This window comes from Pholis gunnellus, assembly GCF_910591455.1.
Source record: "Pholis gunnellus genome assembly, chromosome: 17".
NCBI lineage: Eukaryota > Metazoa > Chordata > Actinopteri > Perciformes > Pholidae > Pholis > Pholis gunnellus.
The window spans coordinates 16439201-16464386 of NC_136544.1; the positions used below are offsets into that span (position 1 = coordinate 16439201).

Consider the following 25186-nt stretch of genomic DNA (forward strand, 5'->3'; position numbering starts at 1 on the left):
TTCACTTAATGGCTGCCGAACAATCTGTCAGCTGTCTGGCTGATCATTTATCAGCCACAGACTGAGCTGATGGAGCTTGGCACAGAGAAGCGAGTCCACATCCTGCACGCTGAGGGACGGCTCGTGTTTAGGGAAGCCCCCCCGTCTCGTTCGGGAAGAGGACATACCTGCTTTTCCAACACCAACGAGTGGCTTCTTTGGTTTTCTGACCTCGCCGGCATCCAAGAACTCCAGGAATCGCTTGACACGCCTCTGGCCGTACCAGGACGAGGAGCCGTCCCGGCGATTGAGAGGCACCTCGAATATGGTCTCCAGCCGGCTGAAACCAGAGTAACAAATTCTAATCAATGAGCGAGTTCATACATTAGAACCCAACGTATCAGCAGGTGAAGCTGATTTAAGTAACTAATCTTCCCTCTGGTGCCCCCCTCTGGTCAAACCTTTGCTCACTAGCAGCAACAATGTAAACTCTAGTTGTGTCCCAAATCCATACGACACCATATTTTCAGCCAGACAGACACTTCTAACGCAAAACTGAAATGATGCCATTGACAAAAATAGTCATTTTACCTCTCAGTCCACAAAGTTGCTGCCTCCATCGGTTTGTTTGGTTGTGTTATTGTGTGAATCCGAATTAACCTTTTAAAAACACCAAAGTCACACAACAACACAAACACACTAAGAGATTGAGGCAGTGGTAGACCAGCGACTCTAGTGTTCTGCGTTGGTAAAGCAGTGAACATATTCTAAATATAGCACACACTTAAACTGATGATTTATTTTAGGGGTCTATAATAAAATAAGTTTTGCTCCTGAGTTGGTACTCCTGTTTGTTTATCTAAACTGGGGGCGTGCTGAGTTTCACAGCCATGTACGGTCTGTCATAAACTGACTATGGATAAGTACCTGATACAACCCTGCTTCAAAACATCCAAACTATCCCTTTAAGTATGTTGACATCCTGTCAAGTGCAGAAACAGTCACTACAAAGATGCAGAATATGGAATTAGGACACAGCATGTGCCCCCATTGTTTACAGCAAGGCTTCAACAAATCCCCCTTTACAGATTTTGTGTTGTATTCCCATAAATTTCAATGTTGAGTAATAACGTATTTATATATATTTATTATTCGTCTGACTCATTATTTAAAAAGGGAACTCTGCTGCTCCATATGTCCAGGGACACAACGTCTATTTTACTGTTCCAAAGTCTAAAGGGAAAAGGTGGTGAGACTGTAATATATGTCATTTTTATATTTGTTAAAGATGAATGACCTTTATGAAATACCTTTTGTGTGTGTGTATATATGAATCTTTTAATGTGCATTTAACAGTCAATGTTGTAAAGTTGACCTTACCTTTCAGGGGGTTTGCTGAAGTTCTTATTGGTGTAAATTTCTTCCAAACTAAACTCCTTCTTTTTCAGCCTGTGGTGCAACATAAGAAGAAAACACTGTTACAATCAGTCTGAATATGGATCAGAGTGTTCAATAGACAACATGTATTGACAAATTAACCCTCAGTGGCAGATGAAAGTGTGAGCCGATAGAATTTGTCCTACTTTCAAACACGTGTTTGACTTTTCGATGAACGATCAAAAGTGACCGTGTATATTTATGATCAGCACATCTTTTACCTGTTGTACCTTATAAACAAGTCAATATTCCCGAGCTAGTGTGTTTCTGCTACCGGGACAGAAAAGGTCTTTGAGAGGAAAATATAAATCCCTAGAAAGCGGTGGGATTCAGTTAAAAGTACAAAAGAAGAAACCGACTATGTGGACCTTTGAGCGGAGATTCATTTGTCACACACATTGTTCTCTAGAGTGATCTCCCTGCTCATTTATTTGGGTATTTACCTGATGGGTCTGGGCAGGCCCATGGGTGTCAGGTTGTTCTGAGGTTTGGGTAAAGTCTTCCGAATTCTTATAGATGACACTTTCCCTCGTTCCTCATGCTTTTGCACCACCTGTGATGATGAACAAGAGGATTAGTAGACAAAATGACAAATGCCAGTGTTATGTCGTCCAAAAATGTAAAAGGATTAATTATTAAATGATGCTCGACATTGTGTTACTACTCCTTTAGCACAAGATGTCATTATATTCAAGTGAAATGACGTATACCTTGATCTCAGAATCAGACAAAGCCTTTTCTTCTCGCAACCCGACATCTTCAAACTCCTGGCTGGATGAGCCTGTGTCCTCGCCATCCTCCTCCTCTTCACTCTGTTGTCTTCTCTCCATCTGACACGCCAACAGATTCCAACTGCAAAGACACCAAGAGGGAATATCAGCACAGCATCGTTGGCTTTATAAAACATATTATAACGGACCTTAAAAAAAAAAAAGAGTCTTACCTGCTACTATAGTCCAACGTAGTAGAACTAGACGAGTCAATTCTTTGGAGGGATACCGTTGGGTATTTTGGAGAACAGGAGGCGGGAGAGGAAACATGACTGGAGGTGCTGGGGCTGGTGGTAGCGCCTCTGCTGTCGACCTTCTTAGAGAGGAAAGCCAGGGGGCTTGAGAGGAAAAAGGACGCAAGAGCGGAGAGGGAAGTGCTGGGAGAAAGTGCAAGACTAGGAGACCACCTGTCGTATGGGAGGGATCTTCTGGACGGGTACACCTCCTTACGAAGGCAGAGCGGGGCGATCTCCCGCTCCACTTCTACGCTGCAGACCGTGTGTCGGCGAGCCCGCCGCAGGGACTTGTGGGCATGGTGGACGGGAGTGTGGGAAGACTGGTGTGTTGTGTGGGTCCTGCTGTGATGGGACGAATGCAGAGCGGATGTCCAGGAGGTGTCGTGGACATGAAGGGAGGGGATCTCTGGGCAAGAGTAGCTGCGCAACAGGCGCCTTGACAAGTCATTTCCTTCCGAGTGAGAACTTGCTGTAGCCAGGTCTGCATCTTCCATAGTGATGGACGTAGTCACCTCTTCACCTTTACATGTCCTGCTATGCAGAACCCTGCATCTTCTCCTTTGTTTGTCTGCTCTTCTTGGCTTCATATTAACCCCTCTTGCAGTAATGCTGCTGTGGCTACTGGCTTCAGCGTCAGTGGGAAATAACTCCTCTGATACAGAAGCGGCACTCTTTTCTTTCGCATTGGTGACGTGCTTAACTTCATCGTTTGATTGTACAGAGCCGTTTGAATTAGGTTGGGAGGACGAAGGAACAGGTTGTTGAGAACTTTCAAAAGGTGTAATTTCAAAATACAAAGGATCCATTGAGATTCTACCTTTGCCTTCATTGGGCTGGTTTTCTTTGGCTATCAAATGACGGTCATGGATACACTGCTTTGTCTCTTGAGTCCAACCTGACGCAGACGATTGAACAACCACTTTCAAACCCCTTTTGGTTCTCTTGGGCGGCTGGGTCAGTCCGGTTTTCAAGCCCTCCTCTTTTTGAACGCACTGAGAGGCGCTCAAGTCTGTGGGCGTGAGATCTAATGGCTCCGCCGATAGTGCCGAGGAGGTAGAAAACAAAGTGCTGTCTGACTCTGGAGTTGAGCTAAATTGGCTCGGCGATTTCCGTTTGACTGGTTTCTTGTTGATATTCTGGCGCTCGCTTGTGCTCTGGAGCGGCTTTACAGCGGGACGAGTGAGGACTTCTGAGAGCTTTTCCTGCTCGGCTTGTTTTGTAGAGGCGATAGCCGTGCTGGTTTCCAGTTCCATACGGTTATCGATGTTTACTTCAGGTTTACCACGGCCTGTTCTGGTCTTCAGCTCTTTGCACGATCCCCTGGGCTTCCCCTTGCTGCTGCTGCCCTTTAGGTTATTCTCTGACACACCACTGCTTTCATCCAGTGAGTAACTCTTGGTCTGTGTGATTAACACGGTTTCATTTATTGCAGCAATTATTTCTTGTCCATTTTTTCCTTTCTTATTTGTTCTTGTTGAAACAGACGGTCTTTTTCTGACAGGTTTCAGCGTTTCTTCCTGATGTACAATGGGATTTGTCGACACAGCTTCTCTTCTCAGTGGTCTCAACATGCCAACATCTGAAGCCACATTTAATAACTCTCGTCTTTTTGTATCCTTTTTACATGCATCTGCTGTTAATCTCTTCCTCTTCACAAAGTCTTGGGAATGGCAGTCCAGGTGCACCCCTCTCTTTGCTCTCCCAAGACCTGAAGCTGAATAAGTTTCAGGGTTCAGCTGACAGTCCAGCTCCTGAGTATCCAAAGAAGGCTTCAGTGTTCCTCCATTAGCACAGTCAGTGAAGTTTTTTAGGTGGCTGGGGCGATCCAGACTTTCTGTTTTCCTGCCATCACCATCATCAGGCTGAGGACAGTCAGTGTCAGGCTGAGCATAACAGACGGAATCAGCTTTGTTTGATTTCACTGAATTCACGAGAGAAAACTGCTCACCACTAACCTCAGACTCTTCCTTTTTTACTTTAGATGTTGACGTCTTAGAGGCAACTTTCTTTACTGAACATTTCCTTGGCAGTGGTTTCAGCTGGGCAGCCAATTTGCCTTTCCGGTCCTCATTAGCACCAGAGATATTTACCTTGTTTTCATGCGAGGCACTTATATTGAGAGAGGGCTGTAACAATATAGAGGACCTAATAACGGACACTACAGATCCTGAAGCGTCCTCAGAATCGATGCAGGGTAAGGGGCGGCGTTGCAAAGGCACAGAATCAGGAGAGTTCTTTTCCTTTTGGCTTATTGCACATTCATCCGCCTGTTCGGAGCCGTGGGTTGGCAACACTACATCAAACGATAATCTTTTGGAATATTTAAGAGCAACAGTTTTTGTGTTTGGTGCACCTTCTACTTTACCGAGCCTCTCCTGACTCTCATTCTCACTTTGTGCTTCTGAAGGAAACACATCACTTGGCTCCGAGTGTTCCACATCAGATGCTCCTGCGGGCTGCAGCTCAGACTCATCGGGTTTGTCTGGAAGGTCCGTGCACGGTGGAGGACTATTACCTCTGAAGAGTTTAACGGGACTCATGACTATCTCTGTGAAACTGGCCATCTTGGACTTGAATGACTGAAATAAGGGGGCGATCACCCATCCCTTTGGGGCGGACGCATTTCCAAAAGAGTGTCCAACAGCCAATCCCCCCCCACGTGTATCCATGTTAGGTTCCGTGGTGTCAGGATTCTGTGTGGCATCGACAGCAAACTGCTCGACCACATCTTCTTCAGTCTCTGGGCTTCTCTGGTCGATTTGCCTAAATAAATAAAAATGAAAACGGGAAATTAGACTTTCAAAAACAGAAATCACAAGACAGAATGTGTCATTATGTCAAATAAAAACACCTACATATAACTTTCTTGTGATATGGCGTGTATAAAACGTCCTGTATCAGGCCGACCTCTCTCTAGTTCTCTGTTAATAAAACATCTTTTCCACACACCTGATATGCATACACAAGCTGAGAAGACTTTGCTATAACACTTACTTATTTTGGCGCTCTGTTGCAAAACTCACATCAAATCCATCCTGAGAAAATAAATACATAAACAGTTTGTTTTCAGAAAATTAAGCAGCAATTAAACAACCAACAATAAAAAAAAAAGCATTAATGTCTCTCTTTCCATTTATAAAAAGAAAAAGAAAGTTGAAATGTTTTTCAAACCTAATTAAATTTTGGTCAAATTTAAATGGAGCACTTTGCGTGAAAGAAAAATGTATTAAACATTTTTTTTAAAAGGTTATTTAAAAAGAAAATTGGTTTGGTACTTTGGAAATGATAACAGCCAATTAATTTGATTGTTTATTCAGTCATTTGAGTGGATTCTGAAACACTGGTGCTGGTTCACCTCTACAATGAAGACACACGGCATCCTGTATCCATCACGTTTATGCGTTACTGGGTCAACTAAGACACTCGATTGCTCGTCTGTGTCAGATGCAGCAGACCATGAAAGGAGATTAAAATCACTCAATTAACCCTCACACCCTGCTCACTGTACCGGTCTCCAATGTTGACATACACAGACGTAAAAGAACAGCTGCTGCACACACAGATTAGTCACTGAAAGCTGTATTACGTGAAAAATACCATCGAGGGCATTCAGACAGAGACACAGAGGGTTTAGCTGAGTGTGGAACATCGAGAGCGACGAAAGACGTAACTGACCTCCTTTTGTTGCTCCTGTTCATGCGGGCCTTCAACTCTTTGCTGCTTGGACTGTGACACCTACAAATCAGAGAGACGCATGAGCAGTGACTCGTCAGGTCATTGAAGAGGACCTGAAAAAGATGTGTTTTTAAGTTCAACTCCTACCATGTTTGCACCCTCTCTTTGCCTCTTTGTGGGGGCCAGGTCCTGTCTGGGTGGTTTCTGGGCAGCTCTGTTGTCTGTGTTGCTCTGCTTCTTCGGGGTTTGTGGTCGGATCTCTTGAATGCAGCCACTGCTTCCATGTCCAGATATTCCATTTTTCGCACAGCTGTGAATCAGGAAATCAAGTCAATATGCAGTATACGGCATGAACGTTAAGTGACAGCAGATATGATAGCTGACGCCACTTCATTCTTCATTTTAAAACAGCGAAAGCAACAATCAGTGCCGGCTAAAAATGAGAAGCTGCTCGCTGAATGTTTTGCACACTGCTCTTTTCTACTTTTAAAGAAGAGAAAACAGATTAGTTACTGTCGGGGTTTAGTGAATCGGTGTGTTTCGACAACCTGGGTGTCAGAACAGAGTCACTCACAGGTGCAAACAAATCATTTTTCACATACACACACTCTGATTTTCCCTTTGGTACGCAGTACACGGCACAGCCTGGCTGCCATTAAGCAGGCTGAGGTGGACCAAACACATTTCAGTAGCGAAAGGATCAGATTTTGATCAGCTGTATTTTAGCTGATACCGATTCCTTTGGATCGGGACGTCCCTAACCTGTACAAGTATCAGCAACAAGATTACTTAAAAATACATTATCTTCACCAGAACCATCTTAACTTATGACCAACATGCAACACATCAAGCATGAGTATTCTAATTAGTTATTTTGATAACCTTATCTGCTTGAATGTGATAAATACCAGCCCACTGTGAACTGATGATGACTTTCAAACTTTCTGAGCATGTCGTATATATGTTTTTGTGGCGACTGAAGGGAACAGACTCACTTAAAACACTTGCAAAAATCCTTTAGCTGAGTTGGGACTGTTATATTATTTCAAAATAAATGTTACAGGTTGCCTTCATGTCTCCATTGGTGACTAAAGACACTTGGAAAAAAACAATTCAGTCATTTGTATATGGTGCAGAGACCACAATGTGCTTTGTAGACATCTAAGTCTGCATGGTGAACAGCAGCACACCAGATTAATTCAAATGGAGAAAATACATTTTCCTAATCTCAGCACTGATGGAAATTCACATTTATCAGACTTTCTCCGTAGAACGTACTTCTTGTGTGGTCCTAAATCATTCAATCCATAAAGGGGAAAACACAGCAAGGAGGGGAATAAACACGAACAGCAAAAGAAAGCAAAGGGTGCCACAAGAACTATACCTGGGAGTGACGGAGGAAAGGGGGAGGAGAGGTGGTGGAGGTTCACTGTGGGGAGGTGCACTACAGAAACTGTTTGGGGGAATCGCATGTTCATCCATTGGACAAACTATCTGATGGAGGGAGTCAGAGGGATAAGTCAACATCCCCTTGCTCTCTCTTTCTCTCCTCGTCTGTCCTTATCTGTAAATAACAACAACACATACACAAACAAACACATGCAGGGCATGAAATCAGTATGAAAGGACTTCGAAAAAGGCCTTAAAAATAAAGCTTTGCTCACTTTTCTGATCTCTGGGACGGCGGTTTATTCTGAAATGAGGAAACATCTTTTAATAAGTTCCATTTCAAAATGGAAAAATATTCATCCGCGTATACACAATGTCAGGAAATAGTGGAAAAAGGCCCCTCACCAAGATGACTCACATAAAACTAAAGAAAGCCATCAAATCATAGTTGGGAGGCTGGAATTAGGGAATTTTGGCATAATAGCTTTACAAACGACCACCATGCCAATTATTTCATTATCAAAATAGTGTTCGGTTGAATAGATCAATTGAGACATTTTCACTATTTTCTGACATTAGAACAAACAATGAACAGATAATGAAAATAATCTTTAGTTGCAGCCCTAAAGCTAAAGTGGCAAAGATTAGGAAAACAAGAGAGAAACGAGACTAAAGTAAAGATTTAGATAAACATTGACACATTAGAGAGCATTCATGAGGAATTGAACTCATTATAATAGAATTCTACACAAACTCAATGAGGCTGACAGAGATATCTTCCATGGAGCCAGTTAAAATGTTAACATATCTGGTAAAAAGGTTTACATTTGTTTGTTTTTAAACGATAACTTTCTGGAGGGTCATGACAAGGAATTCATTAAATGTACAAGTATATGGAGGTTCATGTCTATCGTGAAAATGTTGGTTTTAATCTTTATTGAAGGTTGAAGCAGTGATGCAAAACCAGAGACGACGTTTATAGTCAACATCAACACAATACACATGTTGTGAATTTGAGCTCTTTGTGAGTCATTGTTCACACATACAAACATGTACGTTAGTTACCGTTAGACTAGCTAATCATCTTGCTAACTAAAATGACTTATAAACATATTTTATAGCTCATTAGATAGGAATGCATCTCAGTGAATGTTCTCAATCAAATGGGAGCGGCGGTTCGATTACAACTGCGCGAGGTCTAAATGCTGGAATGGACAGTTTCAAATTAAAACTTTTAACGTGATATGTGAGCTAACGTATGTTAACATTAGCCAACGTCATTCTTCTGTTATTTATTATCGTAACAAATATTGTCAATTAAAAACACTTCAGCCACATCTGAGCGGAGCTTTACTGTGACTCCGTCAACACTGACGCTGTTATTCACACCGTGTGTAATATAATGCTACAGTTTCTGCACCGGGGAGTAGTCGTGGCCCCGGGGAGCTGTCATCTCTCCTAACGTACGAGTGCTCCCGCGGTAACTAGACATACCCCGGGTTTAGCACGTTGGTTGCAAACGGTTATCGAGGCTGAAGCAAAGTAAATAAACTTACCAGAGACGTTAACGTGGACCACGGGCTCGTATTCCGACCCTCACCGTAAACAAGGCATGCTGGACGGCGCCTCTACAGCGACTCGCAAATGTATCCGCTTTTACGAATCCAACAACCAGACAGACAGATGGACCAATCACAGCGCGAGTTACTTTCCCCCCGGAAAGTCTTGTTGAAATCTGACCAATCAGAGGAGACCTTGAGTACGTCGTAGGTGGAGGGTGGCCAATAGGTGAGCGACGACAAACGGCTAAATAAAAAAATGATAGTCTTCTTTATGTCCTCGGCTGACCTACTATCTTTAAAGCCCCTGAAGACCCACATTTAAAATAATTATAGGCGTTAGAGGTTGACAACATTAATTAAGAGCACCGTATTCACAATAACATTATCACCAGTGAAAACGTTTTGTCACACAGATGATGTCACACTGATGGATTACTGAACGGGCCTACTGGGGTCCCAGGGCCTCGATGAGTGTTAACGTTTGTTGTTTTAAAGTATTCTACATCTAATACATTGATACAAAGAGACGCACAACTACTAATATACCTAAAATGACTACAAGGACAGAAGACAACTAAACGACTACAATGAGACACAAAACTATTTCAAACACACAAAAAACGATCACAAAGAGACACAAAAACACTACAGACATGACTACTGTCAGTCCGGAGGTCTTGCCCTTATTTATAAGACCTTTTACATGTCGGGGCAGATTGTCTCATAATCCATCTATGATTAAACTACAGTTGCCTTGTAACTAAATTGTTACATTTTTTAAACAAAATTGAATTGTAACTTCTGTTATAAATGAAATATATTTTAGTCACACATTAAATTAAATCAATGTTCCACAAGTCTCATTTTATACAAATCATTACTTTGGGTTGCAATTTATGATTACTTTAATTAAATTATTGTTTGGTCTAAAACTAGAGCACTAGATGATTAGTCATGAACCTAAAAATATTCAATTTGCTACAATGTAAGACAAGTAAAAGCAGCAAATTCTCACATTCAACAACCTGGGAGCTTGTTTAAAGTACTGTTATTTTTGTCTGTGCACTTTATATTATATTTTATTGTAAATTTGATTTTTTTTGCAGTGTTGATTTGTTTAATGGTGTGCACTATCCACCAAGTAAAATTCCTTGTACGATGTGCATCACACTGACAAAATAAGCGGTTCTGATTCTGATTAAGTTTGGTATTTTTGCTTGAAAAGTGATTTAAATTAGGATTTATTTTCCTTTGATCAACTACTTATTACACTGTGACTTGTACTGTCAAAGTTCAGTATGTTATCTCATCACTTCTGACATAAAAACACATCCAGCATTCTCAGAAGAATATTGAAAGAATATAAATAATTTGAATTGGCCAGATATTTTATACGTCCTGGGAGGTAACACTGATGTATCTGTGACTATATGTAAACTAGATATAATCTAATAACTACCAAAGGTATCCAGCGGTGAATATGTGAAGTTGTGTTTGACATTTCTGTATTCTATTCACTGAGAATATGAATTTCTTTGCAGCATAAGTGCCATTCAATACAAGCTAGTACAGTAGTATCTTTTCCTCTCAACAGTAGTAAGTACACAAGTGAGAAACACTCAAAGTAACAAAATAATTTAAATAAATGTATAAAATGTAAATGTGTCAAATGAAATTTGTCCTCAATGAGCCATAAATGATCCCCAATGTGATTTGGTTCAAAGAAATAAAACAACAAAGACAGAACAAATGTCTGATAGCAACACCACATACATGAGTTATTTATTTAAAAACAATGTACAGAAAACAAAGCCCCTGCTAAAAATGATAGATTTGACACCAAAGCCACCAAACAATGAAAACGTTTCATGACCGTGATGGTTGCGATTCATTTACTGCTGGACAGAAATCATGTATACAGCTCAAAATCTAGTCTCTTGGAGTTGTAGAACTGAGTTCCCTTCTGGTCGATCCTCTTGCAGTAAACGCCGGTGCTGAAGTAGCCTTCGTCCACCCAACCCTGAAAAACAAACAATGAGAAGATTAAAACCCACCTGGCCAGATCTGATGTTAAAGCTAGAACCAATAACCTAGTAAACATAATGGGACTTACTAATAAAGGTACAGAAGTATGGAGGAGAAAAGGAGCACCGGCACTGAAGCTAAGTAATGTAATACTGTGGGTGAGAGCAGCAGCAAAACGAATATTAGAAACCGAAAAAAACCCATCAGTATCAGTTTGAGTGTACACTTCTTCAAAGAATTGTTTCGGCCCTTAACCGTGTTGTCAAACAGCTCTTTTCAAAAGGAAAACTGAAGCCGTTATCAATGCTCTCTTCAAAACAACCAGACTCCTTTCACTCATTTAACCTTCAGAAGAGCTGCTGGTCTGCCGCTGACTCAAGCGGTTAGTTTCTGTGTTTTATTGTGTGACTTTGGTGAATCTGACCTAACCCTTAAAAACATCAAAGTCACACAATAGCACAGACTAAAAATAGTGTACATTTAAAAGGCATATAGATTTGTTTTAGGTGTCTTAAATAGGTCTACAGCTGTACATTGCTTTGCTGCCATGCCGGGACTCTACTGTGAGTAACACTGACTGTGGATAAGTACCTCACACCACCTCACTTCAATACATCCAACCCATCCCTTTAAGTTTGTGCATGTACTTGACCATACTTTAAAAACACACATACATTTCTAATATGACGATAAACATAAAAACCTGAACTATGTCCCCATTCCATATTTGAAAACACCATAAATAAACAAAAACGTTATTCTAAGAATGTACACCTTTATGAATTTATATATACAAGTATATATAAGTATACTCAAAGAATTTAGTACACATCCTTATTTCCTTCCCTTTCGAGGGAGCATTCGTGGATGTCATAATCAAACTGGTAAAAACTCAAGAACTGCATTGAATACCTGCATCTGCTGACTGGTAAAAGGGCCGAAAATCTCAGAATCCTCCTTGTTTTCCCATTTGTACTCCCACATCACTTCATCAGTCACTGAGAAGAAGACAAAACCGGATGAAACAAAACGAGATATTTTGTACTATTGAAGGAAAATGCATACAAGTAACGCTACGCCACCTATTTTGTCTTCTTCATCCTCCTTTGCTCTGCCCGTTTGCGTCTCGTCAAATTTATCTGCGAACATATCAAGTTCATCTTCTTCCTCTTCACCACCTTGGTTCTTCTCCACGGCTGGTCGCTTGCTGCTCATGCTCTTCATCAAATAGGCCAGTTTTTCATACGTTTGCTGATAGATCTCAAACATCCCAGATCCAACCAATCTGTCAGCGAGTGATGTGAGCCTGTCGAGCTTTTCTGTATCCCGTTTGTTCTCCGCTGTGGGTTCACTCTCCTCCCTCAGCTTCCCCTTCTTCCGTCCTCCAAGGCCTCCTAACCGACGGAGCGCTGTGGCGACCGTCTCCCCGGGCAGCAACAGTTCGACAACAGCTTCAGTGAGCTGGTGCTGAGTGAAGGACGCCAGCGGGTCCTCTGCAGGCTCCATCTCCTCCTCTTCATCTTCTCCTTCGTCGTTTGCTTTGCCTGCCTGCTTCTCTTCTCTCTGCTTCTCTTCCTCAGCCTCATCCTCGTCACCGGCTCTGCGTTTCCGTTTGGCTCCGAGACCTTTCTTCTTTTGCTTGAAAGGTTGCTCTTTTACTCTCACCTGGAAGAAGCAACTTACATTATTGCACATTGCTTGAAACGTTTTCAGACACGACTCAAAACGTCCCGGAAATACAATTACCCAATCAATGTTGTCAAGCCAGTTGTCTCTGATCTGTTCTTCCTTTTTGATGAAGTAGTTTCCCTCAGAGTCAAAGTATCCTTCCTGCATCTCCTCGTCCAGGTTGAACGGTGTGATGGAAACTCCCTCGTCATAGTCGATTGTCGCTCCCTCTTGGCCTGAAAACGTAGTTAATGTGGTCTCAGGTGAATTGATTATGATACAACACGTTTCGGCAAAAACATCACCTTGCTGCTACATTCATGGCACTTATATGTTGCAGAAGCGGACAAAAAAATCTCCAGTGGCAAAGAATTCAGGCCCTTCTTGTTAAGAGCGTGCTTCCTTAACGCTTAATTCAAATTTGCATGATTGGGAATCACATAGATTTATACTTGTGAAGATCTTGTACAGATATAATCAATAGTGGACGTTTGTCTATTTGAAGTAATATATGTTATATTCAAGAAAGCAAGACCACCTCTCTGCCATCTACCACTTCATAGTTACAGTTCAAATGTTAAAGTATACGTACCCTCCACGTCATCACTGGCCAGAATATCGTATTTGTTGCTGCTGCTGCTGCTTTTCGTCTCTTCCCCTTCATCCTCTTCGTCGCTATCAAGGGAATGTTTGCCCTTAAACCTGGAGCCTGGTCCACTCACAGCCTCGCAGATCTGGTTCAACAGTAGGAAAAGAAAAGAAAAGTAAATTAACATTAAAGGTTATACAGGCATCCCTTTTTGTTGCTCGATTTATTGACTTACTTCCACGTCCCAACAACACTGTCATTGATTTAGCTTCATGGCCGACCACCTGTCCATGTGCTCATTTAAAAAGATTTGCAGTGCGACGGGTAAAAAGTGTAATTCTGCATGTTCAAGTCATCAGGGACAGGTGCCCCGAACAAGCCCCGATAAAGGATAAGACAGAGGATCCTGCACATGTCTAAAGCATTCAGCAAGAACGGGTAAACTCCTCCTTAGAGATACTTTCACTTTGATGGCGATCAAGCAGAGCTTCAGAAGTCATTACTACAATCTGTATCGGCCTCACTGGACCAAAGGCAATCCGGTGCTGTTTGTTAATGTCTTATAAAAGGTATTTGTTTTCACCTGTGACCATTTAGTTGCCAAATGATATGGTTGCAGTGGTGGAATGTAACCAAGTACATTTACTCAACAACTTGAGGTACCATTGTCTTCAACTTATTCCTTCTATTCCACCACACCTCAGGAGGTGAACATTGTACTTTTTACTCCACTACATTTGTCTGACAGCGTTAGTTACTTCTCAGATTAAAAGGTTTTTTTCTCCCTTCCTGTTCATTGAAAACCTCAGAATTCCAGATGTATTGATATTGAATGTTTGGGATAAACTGTATGCGTTAATAAACTAATTAAAAAGCCTCTTGGATCAGCTGGAAAATGCATCGCCACAAAGCTGAAAACAAGGCTGTAAGTCTGAGCTCATGAAGACTTTTTAGAGATGCACTGTTCTCACAGGACAGCAACGCTACAAACATATGATGATATTATAGGATATGATGCATTGCTGTGGATTAAACTATGCAACAGCATATAAAGTAGTTAAAATGAGCACAACTTTAAACATGTAACATTAATACAGCAGTAATATTAATCCAAAAACATAAAATATAATAACAACACACTGACAGGGACAATTCACTGCACACTGACTACTTTTTCTATCCATAATTGAAGTACATTTTAATAACAATAATGACTTACTTCCATACTTTTACATAAGTACGGTTTTGAATTCAGGACTTTTACTTGTGGTGGAGTAAAGGGTCTAAATACTTCTCCCACCAATGATTGTAGGGATAGTTACATCCGTGCAGCCCTAACTAACTAACTCGTTAACTAACTAACTAACCAGTGATGTAATTAGATGTCTCGTGCACACGTTACCTTTTTGTTTGGGGTCTCGTCATCCAGCTCTATCTCTCCGTCCCCGTCCTCAAACGTAACTTTCCTCTTCGGCATTGTGCTACACGAGGGGAGACAGGGACTCTGTTATTACTCACACGCTGCTAACGTTGTCTTTGTGATACTAGTTTAGTGGCTTTATAACACGTTCACACAGTAGATTCCTGTTACGTTCTGAATATGAGCGGTTAACAAACAGCTCGTGTTAGCTTTGTTGCTACAAATGTTAGCCAACAGCAGCAGCGCATGCAGAGCAAGTAAAGCATTTATCACAGTGCAAACTCATTTTAGAGGTGAGGTTACGTTTTGTTAACTCTTATAATACAACCCGTATATTACTTTGGTGTAGAAATATACAAACAAGACAAACGCATTGGTATTTAGCTGGAAAGTGTGTCAGGACCTGATCAAAATAATTCAAACGACGTACGTTTTCGTTTCTTCTTCGTCTGCTTGTTTTCTTCTTCTTCGTCTTCTTAATGTCTGCACTTGTTGTCAAACAACGACACGGCGCATCACCGCCACCACCTGGTGAGAAGTGTGGATCGGATATGTACCACACTTAATCACAAATAAAAATCCTGCATTTAAAATGTTACTTACGTAGTTGTGCAAAGGTTTTACAAGCTAATTATAGTTAGACTTGGTCAAAAGTCTGAGTCACTATTTTCTATTCTGTCACTATACAACAACTATGGAAGGAAGACTAGGCATGTTTTAATTGGTATTAGCTAGAATCTATTACAGATATTGTCATTATACCTTATTAATAAATGCAATTTGTAATACTTGACTGGAGTTCTATATTGCAGTGTATTTGGAGTAACAGTATGTTCCTGTTTATCAGTTACTTGGGGTGACACTAACAGCTGGTAACTCTGGCAGAAGAATAATTGAGGTTACTTAGGTTAAGTAAAAAATATCACACTATACAAATACTCCATCACAAATACAAGTACTGCATTTATGAATTTACTTATCTTAGTTAGCAAATGTTTTACAAGCAGACTATACCCAAAGTATCAAAACTAAAAGTACTCAAGTAGCAAAATTGCCCCAAAATGATCCTTTATATGAATTATTATTACTGATGCATTTATGTTTGAGCACCACTTCAAAAAGCTACTTTATACTACTGTGTGGTAAAATTATAGTTCATCATATGTCATTAGTTGGTATATTGTATATGTAAAATGCTAATCTGAAAAACACAATATATATCTATTGTGTTTGCTACTCAGTCTTTCTCTATATAGCATTTGTCTCAATTTTTGGTTATATTGGTTATATTGTAAAATATAGTTTGAAGATGTTATCGTTTCATAATGAGAATTGAATGCTTGTTGAACAATGTCCATGACTGAAATGTTGTACTTAAATAAATAGATAATCAAAGGCAATGACAGTGTGCATGAATTCAACACATAAACACCAACATGTAAACTCTTGGCATTCAGTTTTTGGCTAAACCTTTGACCTCAAGTTTATTACGGCCCCTGATCCAGTCTGTGGAGACATGCTGCACAGAATATAAATCCCTGTAAATCTCTTCACCTTTGACTATTTTAGATTTTGAATTCCCTGAGGTCCTCAGGGATAAAAAGGATAAGTGTGTGTCAAAAATAAATACAACTGGCAAAAATGTAGCAGCACATTTTCAAGAGGTCATGTTTCCTTACTTATTCCAATTTAGAGAATAATAATGACATTGCTTTAAAAGCAGAGAAGGGAATTTGACACAACTGATATTTTGTCAAAAGCAATTATTAATTATATCTGATAAGAAGCTGCACATCTGAAGAATGAAGAATTACCCATCGAAGGGACTTTTGCTCTACACACCACCAGAGATTAAAATAAAACTCATCTGAAGTTTAACAAAAAGTAATTTTAAATGCAGAAGTGAGAGAGCCGAAGCAAACACATCAGACCTCCACTTCAACATCCAGCATCTCACTTCCAGGTAGCAGTTGTTGTTAGTGACTGCTCGGTTCGGCTGATCCACTAGCTCAGGGTCGACTCAAGCGGAGAGGAGAGAGAGAATATAATATGTCAGGATTTTGTTACAAGGAAGTGGGTCGAGTTATTTATATTTCAACACTCGTCCTCTCGCACCCGAGGGAGAACCAGTGGTAGTAACCTGAAACCATATGTTCAAACATTGTCTGGTTCTGGATGCTTCGAACTGGTAGAGAACAATTGGCTTCATGTTGAGGACCGGTGAGGACCACGAAGAAGATATTTGTAAATGTAAATAATGTAAAGACAGTGACCCTGTGAAGGATTCAACATTGGCAGAGGTAAGTCTGAGTCACTGTTTTCTACTCTGCCACTGCTGTCTGAGTCACAACAGCTACTGCATATGGATGAAGGATTAGGCATAACATTATTACTGTCATGATCATTATAACTTCATTCACAGTCATTATTAATAAATGCGACTTGTATTATTTGACTGCTATTGATTAAGTGTATTTGGAGTAACAGTATTTGTCTTGGTTTTTAGTTCACTTATAACACTGGTTTTAAAACTAAAGCCTAATGGATAATAATAGTAATTTCCTCAAATTTATATCATAATACTACAATTGTTATTGTTATTATTATTAATAATAATAATATAGTAACTGAATTGAACTGAACAGGAAAGGTTGCTTGATCATTTCAACCAACGTTTAGCTTATAAAAATCCTGGATTTCACGAATATGTTCCAGTTGACACCTCATTTTTAGTACATACAGTTTTATCATCTTTATAATCTTTCACCCAAGTAAAAGTATTAATGTGTTTTTGACAAAAGACAAAAGAGTGCAGCAGTAGCAAAGTGTGCTCTAAGTATCAAAAACCAAAAGTACTCCTTTTGCATCAAAGTGGCCTTTGTTAATTGTTAAATATGAATCATTTTGAATTAAGTGACTTGCAGCACTGATGTATCAATATGCAAAAAGTACTTTATTGTTAGCCGATCAAGATGGGCTAGTTTTTACTCTTCATTTGCAGTTTCCAGTAGTTCATTATTAGTTTATTTATTAAAAATAATGAGAAAAATACAAAGTTCTCTTGGTGAAATTTTAAGTAACGTTACGTCATTAGGCCTCAACACATTTTTCAAATGGAAACATCAGAGAAGTTTAGAGGGTAAAAGTCTCTAAAAACAAATCAAACATATTTGGAACAAGACGATGGGACCCAAATATAAAGAGGGTCACAAGCTAAAAATTATTGAAAAAGGAAAATGTTTGAGAAAGAGTGAATCACCGCAATGATGAGAGGTCCTTGAGTGTGCAGCCATAACTGGTCTCCCAAAATATAATGCAGTTTGTTGCAGCAGAATGCGAGATAGCTGTGGACAGACACAGCGGTGCACACTCAGTCACTCACTCACTCACTCAGTCACTCATTCACTCACTCAGTCACTCACGGACGCGCACAAGCGATTGCATGAAGAACAAATGCAGATTGTGCAGATGAAGCTAACATAGCCAGTAACATACAGTCCAACAAAAGTAAAAATAGTGGAACAATAAAGATATAGTGCTTGATTATACTTATTACGATGTATAATTACCTTTATGGGTTGGCTGCTGCTTTCAAACCTGAACTGTGAGGAGAGTTGGAGGATAACTTCAAAGATCAACTCAATTGAAATCAATAGAAACCCCGTAATGGTTTGTAGTTACCGTAAAATCACGTTTTTATTTCTGGAATATGTTCTGACCAGTGGCGGGCCGTCAGGGCCTGCAAAGCCTTCTCTGCTGGCCTAAACAGAATCACAAAGTTATAGCTATTTTATAATTTAATATTTTTTCTTAAATACATTTAATTTTTTCTTATATGTATTATAATTTATAAAAATATTTTCCCCATTATCTTATTTTCTCATTGCACAGCTACTGTGCTCCTCAGTTGCTCTGCTTCCAGTGCAGCTTGTTTTAAGTAGAGCTTTTATCCAATCAGAGTTCACCTCTGTGTCTCTAGTAAGAAGAGAGGCCCCAGCCTGCAGACTCACCCAGTGCTGCCATGTGCAGTTTAAATTGAATGGGGACGATATTGTTGATTCAACCAATCAGATCTTTAGTTTGGGATTCATGGCCCCACCAGAGCAGTTTGAAGGCCTAGTTACGTCAGCTCAGAGTCCAGATGCCTCTCTGCCAGCAAGGTGCAGAGTGTGCTGTGATTGGTCAGTGGGCGGGCACGTGACTATGTGCCCGCGAAACATGATTGCTAGCAGAGCTTTGTAGCAGACAGAGTTCAAGTGGAAATATTTGAAAGATATTTTACCTAGCTTTGTTTTTTTAATATGAAATGGCGGAAGGAGGAGAAACTGATTTAGTGGCGGAGTTACTGGGAACGCTTTTCTCAAGAAGGACATTTCTGAACAAACTGGACAGTAAGAAACGACCCCACAGCTAGCAGCCCTGACCCAGCCAGGAAAAGGATTTGTATGCAGTGTCAGAAGCGTTGCACATGTTATGGCTGTGAATGTGTTTCATTTTAACTGAGCGTCATGACATGTGTCAGAACTTCTGACACATGTCATGCAGTTTTTAGTATTTTACATTCTGCATATAAAAGAACTTTCTCTTCTTCAGGTGTTGGGATGAAGCTCCATGAGAAGATTTTGACCCGTTATCTTTCATGCACCTCTCCGGTAGATAAAGAGGGATATCTCTACAAAAAGGTTTGAACAAACAAAAGACAGACAACATAAAGCGACTGAATATTGGTGGTTAATGTAATAATCCCGCTTTACTTTGCCGCTTTACTTTCCTCATAGAAAGAGAGAAATGCCACCTACCAGCGGCGCTGGTTTGTCCTGAAGGCGAACCTGCTTTTCTACCAGGAGCGTCCCGCTGACCGACACCTGCTGGGGGTCATCGTGCTGGAGGGGTGTGCAGTCCGGCGCTCCGAGTCTGATGTACAGTTCGCCTTTTCCCTGGTGTTTGAAGGGCCGGGACTCAAAACCTACAGATTTGCAGCAGGGGATGGTCAGACTCAAGAGAGCTGGGTGAAAGCTCTTCTCTCAGCCAGCCACTGCTACCTCTCCCTGCTGGTGAGAGACTTGGGGAGGCAGTATGAAGGTGTGTTCTGTTTCCTGGTGCCAATATGCATTTATATAGACTGAAGTTTATGGGGTTCTTGTGCCTTTTTCATAATTTCTGTCCTTTCTAGACTTATTTTTCTGGTGGTAAATGATATGATAAAATCAGTGCAACCAGCTCCAGCCAGCTGAGAGTTAGCTTAGCTTAGCATAAAGAATACAATACAGGAGGAAACAACTATCCTGGCTCTGTCCAACGGTAAGGAAAGCTGCCTATCAGCACCATGAAGCCGTTTTAAGTTCATTATGTACAGGATACTATTTCTTGTCTTTAAGTGGTTGCAAGGTGACAAGCAGAAACTTCAGGAAGTTACCGCTCCCAGTCAAGCACATAGTCCCCTGTAAAACTGCAAATTCTTTTTAAAATTTGTTTTTAGTTAAAAGTGTGGCTGGTAGACTCTTTTTGTTGCCCGTTTGTCCCTAAGCTAAGCTAAGCTAAACTGGCCACTGATTGCACCCAAACAAGAGTGTGATTTCAATCTTCTCATCCGACTCTCTGCCAAAACTTTTCCCAAAATGCCAAACTTTTCCATTGCGAAAGGTGCTTATATATATATATATATATATATATGTTAATATATGCTTAATATTAATTTCTTGTTTTCCATCTGCAGAAGCTAAACAGCAACAAGGCTCTGGTGAGTCCCGTCAGAGCTCCTTCTTCAAACAGTCCACCACCAACTTCTCCTTCCCTGTGCAGGGGGGGCCAACAGCTGAGGTCAGGGAGGGGAGAAGCTTCAGCGCCGGCACTGTTTTACAAGCACCGTCAATACCCACCAAAGCAGTGGCTAAAAAGTCCCCGAAACTGTGGCCCAGGAGAAATGCTCACGTCACACCACTCAATGGACCGGCACCGTTATACGGCGAATGGCCTCTGGTGGGTTTTAATCCACTCGAGGACTTCAGCACACTTCATGATTATTATGGCCAGGAAGTGAAGAAAGCGAGAGAGGAATGGCAGAGGAGTCAACGAGCAGAAGAGGAACACATTGATGGAGATCTCATCGACCTGGGGTGAAAGAAAACCTACATCTCACTTCCATTTAAGAGGAAGTGAAATAACGCATGTCAAAAAGGAACTGAACCTGAAGTGTTGCGGGTTCAACTGTATATTTCAGAACATTGAGTTTGAGGCCCAGACACCTGTAAATGTGCTAAATGTTCCCTCCATCTCATATGAGTTCAGATCATTTCTATCTTAGATTTGTTTTACAGAAAATGTGATGTATCTGTATCCAAGACAGCCTTAAAGTGTCCATGGCATGCATCAAAGAACAAGGAAGAATGTGCACACAAAGGGTTAGAAGTGCAGCTGGTGTCTGCACATCTGGACCTTTTGGACATGAAGCAGTTATTTGTTATGGTACAATTGATAATTTTATGGTACAGCTTTGTAAATGGTACAATTGATCATTTCATCCATGGTATACAAATACTTTATGAAGAAGCAGTGTGATGCTGTGTTAAGCACAGTATTATGTATTTTTCATTAACTGAAAAAATAAATTCTGTCAATCAAGATCCTATGACACAAGCAAACATTACTTTTTAGATCAGAGCATAAAAGAACACGTCACTGGAAGATTCAGAAGAAATCATTTCACAATTTTTATAATTTACAAAATGTCATCCATGAAAAGGGCTCTCTATCCATGTTTGCTCTGCGACGTAACCTGCACACCGGCTACTAATTGCAGTGAAGATATTTCTGTACATCCTACATCGTCTCCTTAAGGGCGACTGTGGCTAAGTGGAGAACAGGGCCGTCCATCAGTCAGAGGATGAGAGGTCCGATCCCCGGCTCTGCTAGTTGTATGTAGATGTGTCCTTTCGGAGTATTAAGCAAATTGTATTATATATTTTTATTGCATGAAATGGTTGACTGAAATGTCTCATTAGTTGGTTGAGGCACACATATGTGATACAAAATAACATGCTGATACACAAAATACAATGACAAACAACTATTTCAAATTTTAGTTCAGATTGTGAAGTTTGATACATTCCCTCTCATGACCTGATTCAGCTTGTTAAGCAAGCAGTCTTCAGACCCTTTGGAAAGCTATCTTTCTTCAGGAACATTGTGTTGAGATCTGTGATGTCAGTGGAGGAGGGTGAACAGCAGAGGGCGCTGCAGGCAGAGTGTGCTGGAGGGAAACACCTGCTTTAGAGTGAAAGCAGCGTGGTTTACTCAGGAATAGCACAGTGATTTATGAAGTAGAGACAAACATAATGCAGCTGGTGTTTTGGGGAAATGAAGGGGTCTTTAATTAAGTTATCCACTCACTACAACAGGGTTGATTGTAATTTAAATTGAATCAACTGGATTAATTAAACAAAACAACTGCTTATGAGTCAAAACATATGTGTAAGTTTAATTAAGAAGCTTAATAATCAGCCTCCTCCAAGTTCAATGCCAGCAGACTAAATCTGACCTCTGACCTAAACTTAAAATCAACTGCATGCTGATTTATGAAGCACAATGGAGTCAAATAACAAAACAGGGCAACCTGAGGCCAGTAGGTCCTCAAACAGAATATACAACTCTCTGACATCTGACATATCACAAAGGTTTGCTGAGGTCGCGTTCCTCTATAAGACCAGCTGGGAGCTTCTCCACATTCCTGACCCTACAGACAGACATACCATCCACCTAAAAAGTGATAGATGGCTGCAGGGGAGCGTGGCGACACGCGTCACGTTACAGCAATGATCGTAAAAGTGTTTCCACATCTGTATGGAAACACTTGTCAAGTCAGCAAACTGCAGCAGCAGACAGGTCTGTGAAAAGGTTGAGATATCACAGTTTATTCTCATGATGATTACTGTGAATTATATCGCGTACCAAAATCGTATTGCAGTAATAACAAGGCGTTTATAGAGAGAGAGATATTATTCCTTCTCACAAAATGTCTTCATAGAACACGTTTTCCTTTCCTCCTCAAATCTTGTCACATAAAAGAAAAACAAAATATTTACAGTTTATGTTATTATGTTGATCATTTATCATCATTATCAAATAATAAATGACAAATGTACAGAATGCAAAATGGCTTCAAGGAATATGACAAACCAGAAAAAAACTGATGAAATTGTTCCCATTAATGTAGATATAATATTTAATAATTATGATCGTACTACATCATTCTATTTTATGTTAATATATTGTTCTGGCATCGTATACTATATTACATTTCTGTTTGCTATATTAATCCAGACAACTCTAAGTATCATTACTTACTCACAGTACTCACAGTACTCACAGTACTCACAGTACTCACAGTACTCACAGTACTTCATTCTGGTGTACACTGTTGACATTTACTAGACTTGCTGCTGTTCATCTTGTCACGATATCTCGTAACTTGCCACTTGTCTTGTTTTGTTCTTACGTCTTGTTTTGTATATTTTGTACTCTTATACCAGTTGTATATTCCTCTTACTTTATTTAGATTTTTCTTATCTTTCATTTTCACTTCTATATTGATTTGTACCCGTTCTGTTTCTGTGCTGCTCTAACACCAGAATATCCCTTCGGTGGAATAATCATTAGATAAGATTATGTAAGATAATTATAATTTTTAAGTTTTTCATTTCAGAGGTTTTGTTTGATATCGAATGTAAAGCCAAAGTCTAAAAAAGATATTCATGTAATCGAGCATCTGTCTAAGCTTGCACCTCTCCTTTAAAACGTCAGAACATATTTCATTCCTGTAAGGAGGTGTTGATGAGCGAGTGAACCTGGGGTCATAGGTCACCAGCAACACAAGGGGAGGTCTGACAGCTATAGTGTCGGCTCTGGTTGTCCTTAACACCAAAGGAAAGGAAACAGACATGACGAACAGACCATCGGTGTGGAAACACAAACAATCACGACCAGAGAGCTGAGACAGGGGACAGAAATAAAGTCCTACAATGCAGAAGATTAGCAAAGTTATTAATGAAATGAAAGCAGATTATCTCTGAGGTAAATTTGGATATAAAACCTGAAAAAGCAAATGAAGGAAAGCATTTAGTAGTCAGGGCCCGGCGTATTGGCAGACTGTCAAGTTTATTTAGCTATTTTGGTCGAGCTCAGCTGTCCCTTTTATGCTCTACTGGGAATGCAGCTGCCATCAATCTGCCGAGTAATCCCCGTGTATTTAAGGGGGAGGAATGGCGAGAGAGGTGGGGGGGGGGGGGGGGGGGGGTCATGGGGTCAAACAGGTGGGAAAGTGTTCATGACCAAACACACACCTTTGTAGTGATGAGAAAGCAGGACTGCAGCCAGAGGTTAATGGTGCTTTCACTTGTCTGTCATTTAACGACTAAACTCACCTCGTCCTCAAGAAAAACAGACACAAGAAACCAACTTTTACATAAAATATTATTGATAAAGAAAACACATGAAATGAGAAGATCTGACACTTGAATGACTTTTGTAATATTTTTTTTAATCAACATTTCATGTGTCTTCTCAACGTTTTAGAGGCAACCATTGTACTTTTTAGCTCTAAGAGTTAAAGTTACATGTTGCTTTACTAATTTAGATTTTATATAGAAAATAGAAAATATGAAAAATATGAAAAAATGTTTGTTATATAAATTATTGAAAATACAAGTATCGAAGATTCCCATTTTTGGTGATGTCATTAAAATCATTTTTTATTCCCAATGAGGTAAAAACGTTCAATATTTCACAAAAAAAGGCAACAATTAAAGCAACAATTTATCTTGAGACCTTCAGGAACTAAACTACCAAACAGTATATAAAGTGAAAGTAGCTCCACCTCAACCAGCTGCAACAGTAATCTAATAATGTCAGATATAAGAGTATTTGTTATACTTTAAGTACAGTTTGCTGATCTTACTGTATTTTTACTGAAGTAGAAGAAGTAGAAGTTTGAATGCAGGACTTTTTTCTTGGTATTTTTATATTGTTGTACTGCTACTTTTCCTTTAGATCTTCGTACTTCCCCCACTACTACTACTACCTTTGTATCTTATAGCACACAGTGAATTGTATTTTATATATTTTTTTGGAGTATCTTCTAAATCAGGGCTTTTTTATTTATTTAATAATTTAATTTAATAATTTAATATTTATTTTATTGTTTTTTGCCTCCAGGACTTTAATGTATTTCAATGCTTCACAGTCTAAGATAATGAAGTTAATGATGTAATGTCAAAAATGATGATGATTTTAAGTAATATTCTCAGTTATTTAACTTAATTCATGATTTTTAATCAAAACGTTGAATAGTAAACGTAACTAATTATATACTTTTAAAAGTTGAGATTGGTGAAATTTTACAACTTAAATTATAATTATTTTCTTAATGTATATAGTTAATT

The 25186-nt window shown here is 39.9% G+C and overlaps 3 protein-coding genes across 6 annotated transcripts; 1 reads left to right on the forward strand and 2 right to left on the reverse strand.

The window, feature by feature from the left end:
* Positions 1-13: 13 nt before the first annotated feature.
* On the reverse strand, positions 14-9132 carry prr14 (proline rich 14). Of its 2 annotated transcripts, XM_079176911.1 has the most exons (11): positions 9043-9093; positions 7762-7790; positions 7482-7661; positions 6245-6407; positions 6098-6157; positions 5417-5457; positions 2360-5185; positions 2127-2268; positions 1860-1969; positions 1360-1428; positions 14-319 (listed from the first exon to the last, which is right to left on the reverse strand). In XM_079176911.1, the coding sequence occupies exons 3-11, from the start codon at positions 7622-7624 to the stop codon at positions 28-30; spliced, it is 3846 nt and encodes a 1281-aa protein (XP_079033037.1). In that variant the 5' UTR covers positions 7625-7661; positions 7762-7790; positions 9043-9093; the 3' UTR covers positions 14-27. The 2 variants fall into 2 exon arrangements, with proteins under 2 accessions (XP_079033037.1, XP_079033036.1); XM_079176910.1 differs by lacking the exon at positions 7762-7790 and having other exon boundaries at positions 9043-9132.
* A 1674-nt stretch (positions 9133-10806) lies between these two features.
* On the reverse strand, positions 10807-15200 carry cd2bp2 (CD2 (cytoplasmic tail) binding protein 2). 2 transcript variants are annotated; one of them, XM_079176903.1, is made up of 7 exons: positions 15181-15200; positions 14733-14811; positions 13334-13475; positions 12820-12977; positions 12156-12738; positions 11986-12071; positions 10807-11068 (listed from the first exon to the last, which is right to left on the reverse strand). In XM_079176903.1, the coding sequence occupies exons 2-7, from the start codon at positions 14805-14807 to the stop codon at positions 10958-10960; spliced, it is 1155 nt and encodes a 384-aa protein (XP_079033029.1). In that variant the 5' UTR covers positions 14808-14811; positions 15181-15200; the 3' UTR covers positions 10807-10957. The 2 variants fall into 2 exon arrangements, with proteins under 2 accessions (XP_079033029.1, XP_079033030.1); XM_079176904.1 differs by having other exon boundaries at positions 15154-15194.
* Positions 15201-16775: 1575 nt separating this feature from the next.
* pheta2 (PH domain containing endocytic trafficking adaptor 2) lies at positions 16776-21298 on the forward strand. 2 transcript variants are annotated; one of them, XM_079177194.1, is made up of 4 exons: positions 16776-17050; positions 19344-19432; positions 19529-19832; positions 20467-21298. In XM_079177194.1, exons 2-4 carry the CDS (start codon positions 19352-19354, stop codon positions 20868-20870), a joined length of 789 nt encoding a protein of 262 aa, XP_079033320.1. In that variant the 5' UTR covers positions 16776-17050; positions 19344-19351; the 3' UTR covers positions 20871-21298. The 2 variants fall into 2 exon arrangements, with proteins under 2 accessions (XP_079033320.1, XP_079033321.1); XM_079177195.1 differs by having other exon boundaries at positions 20470-21298.
* The last annotated feature ends 3888 nt before the right edge of the window (positions 21299-25186 follow it).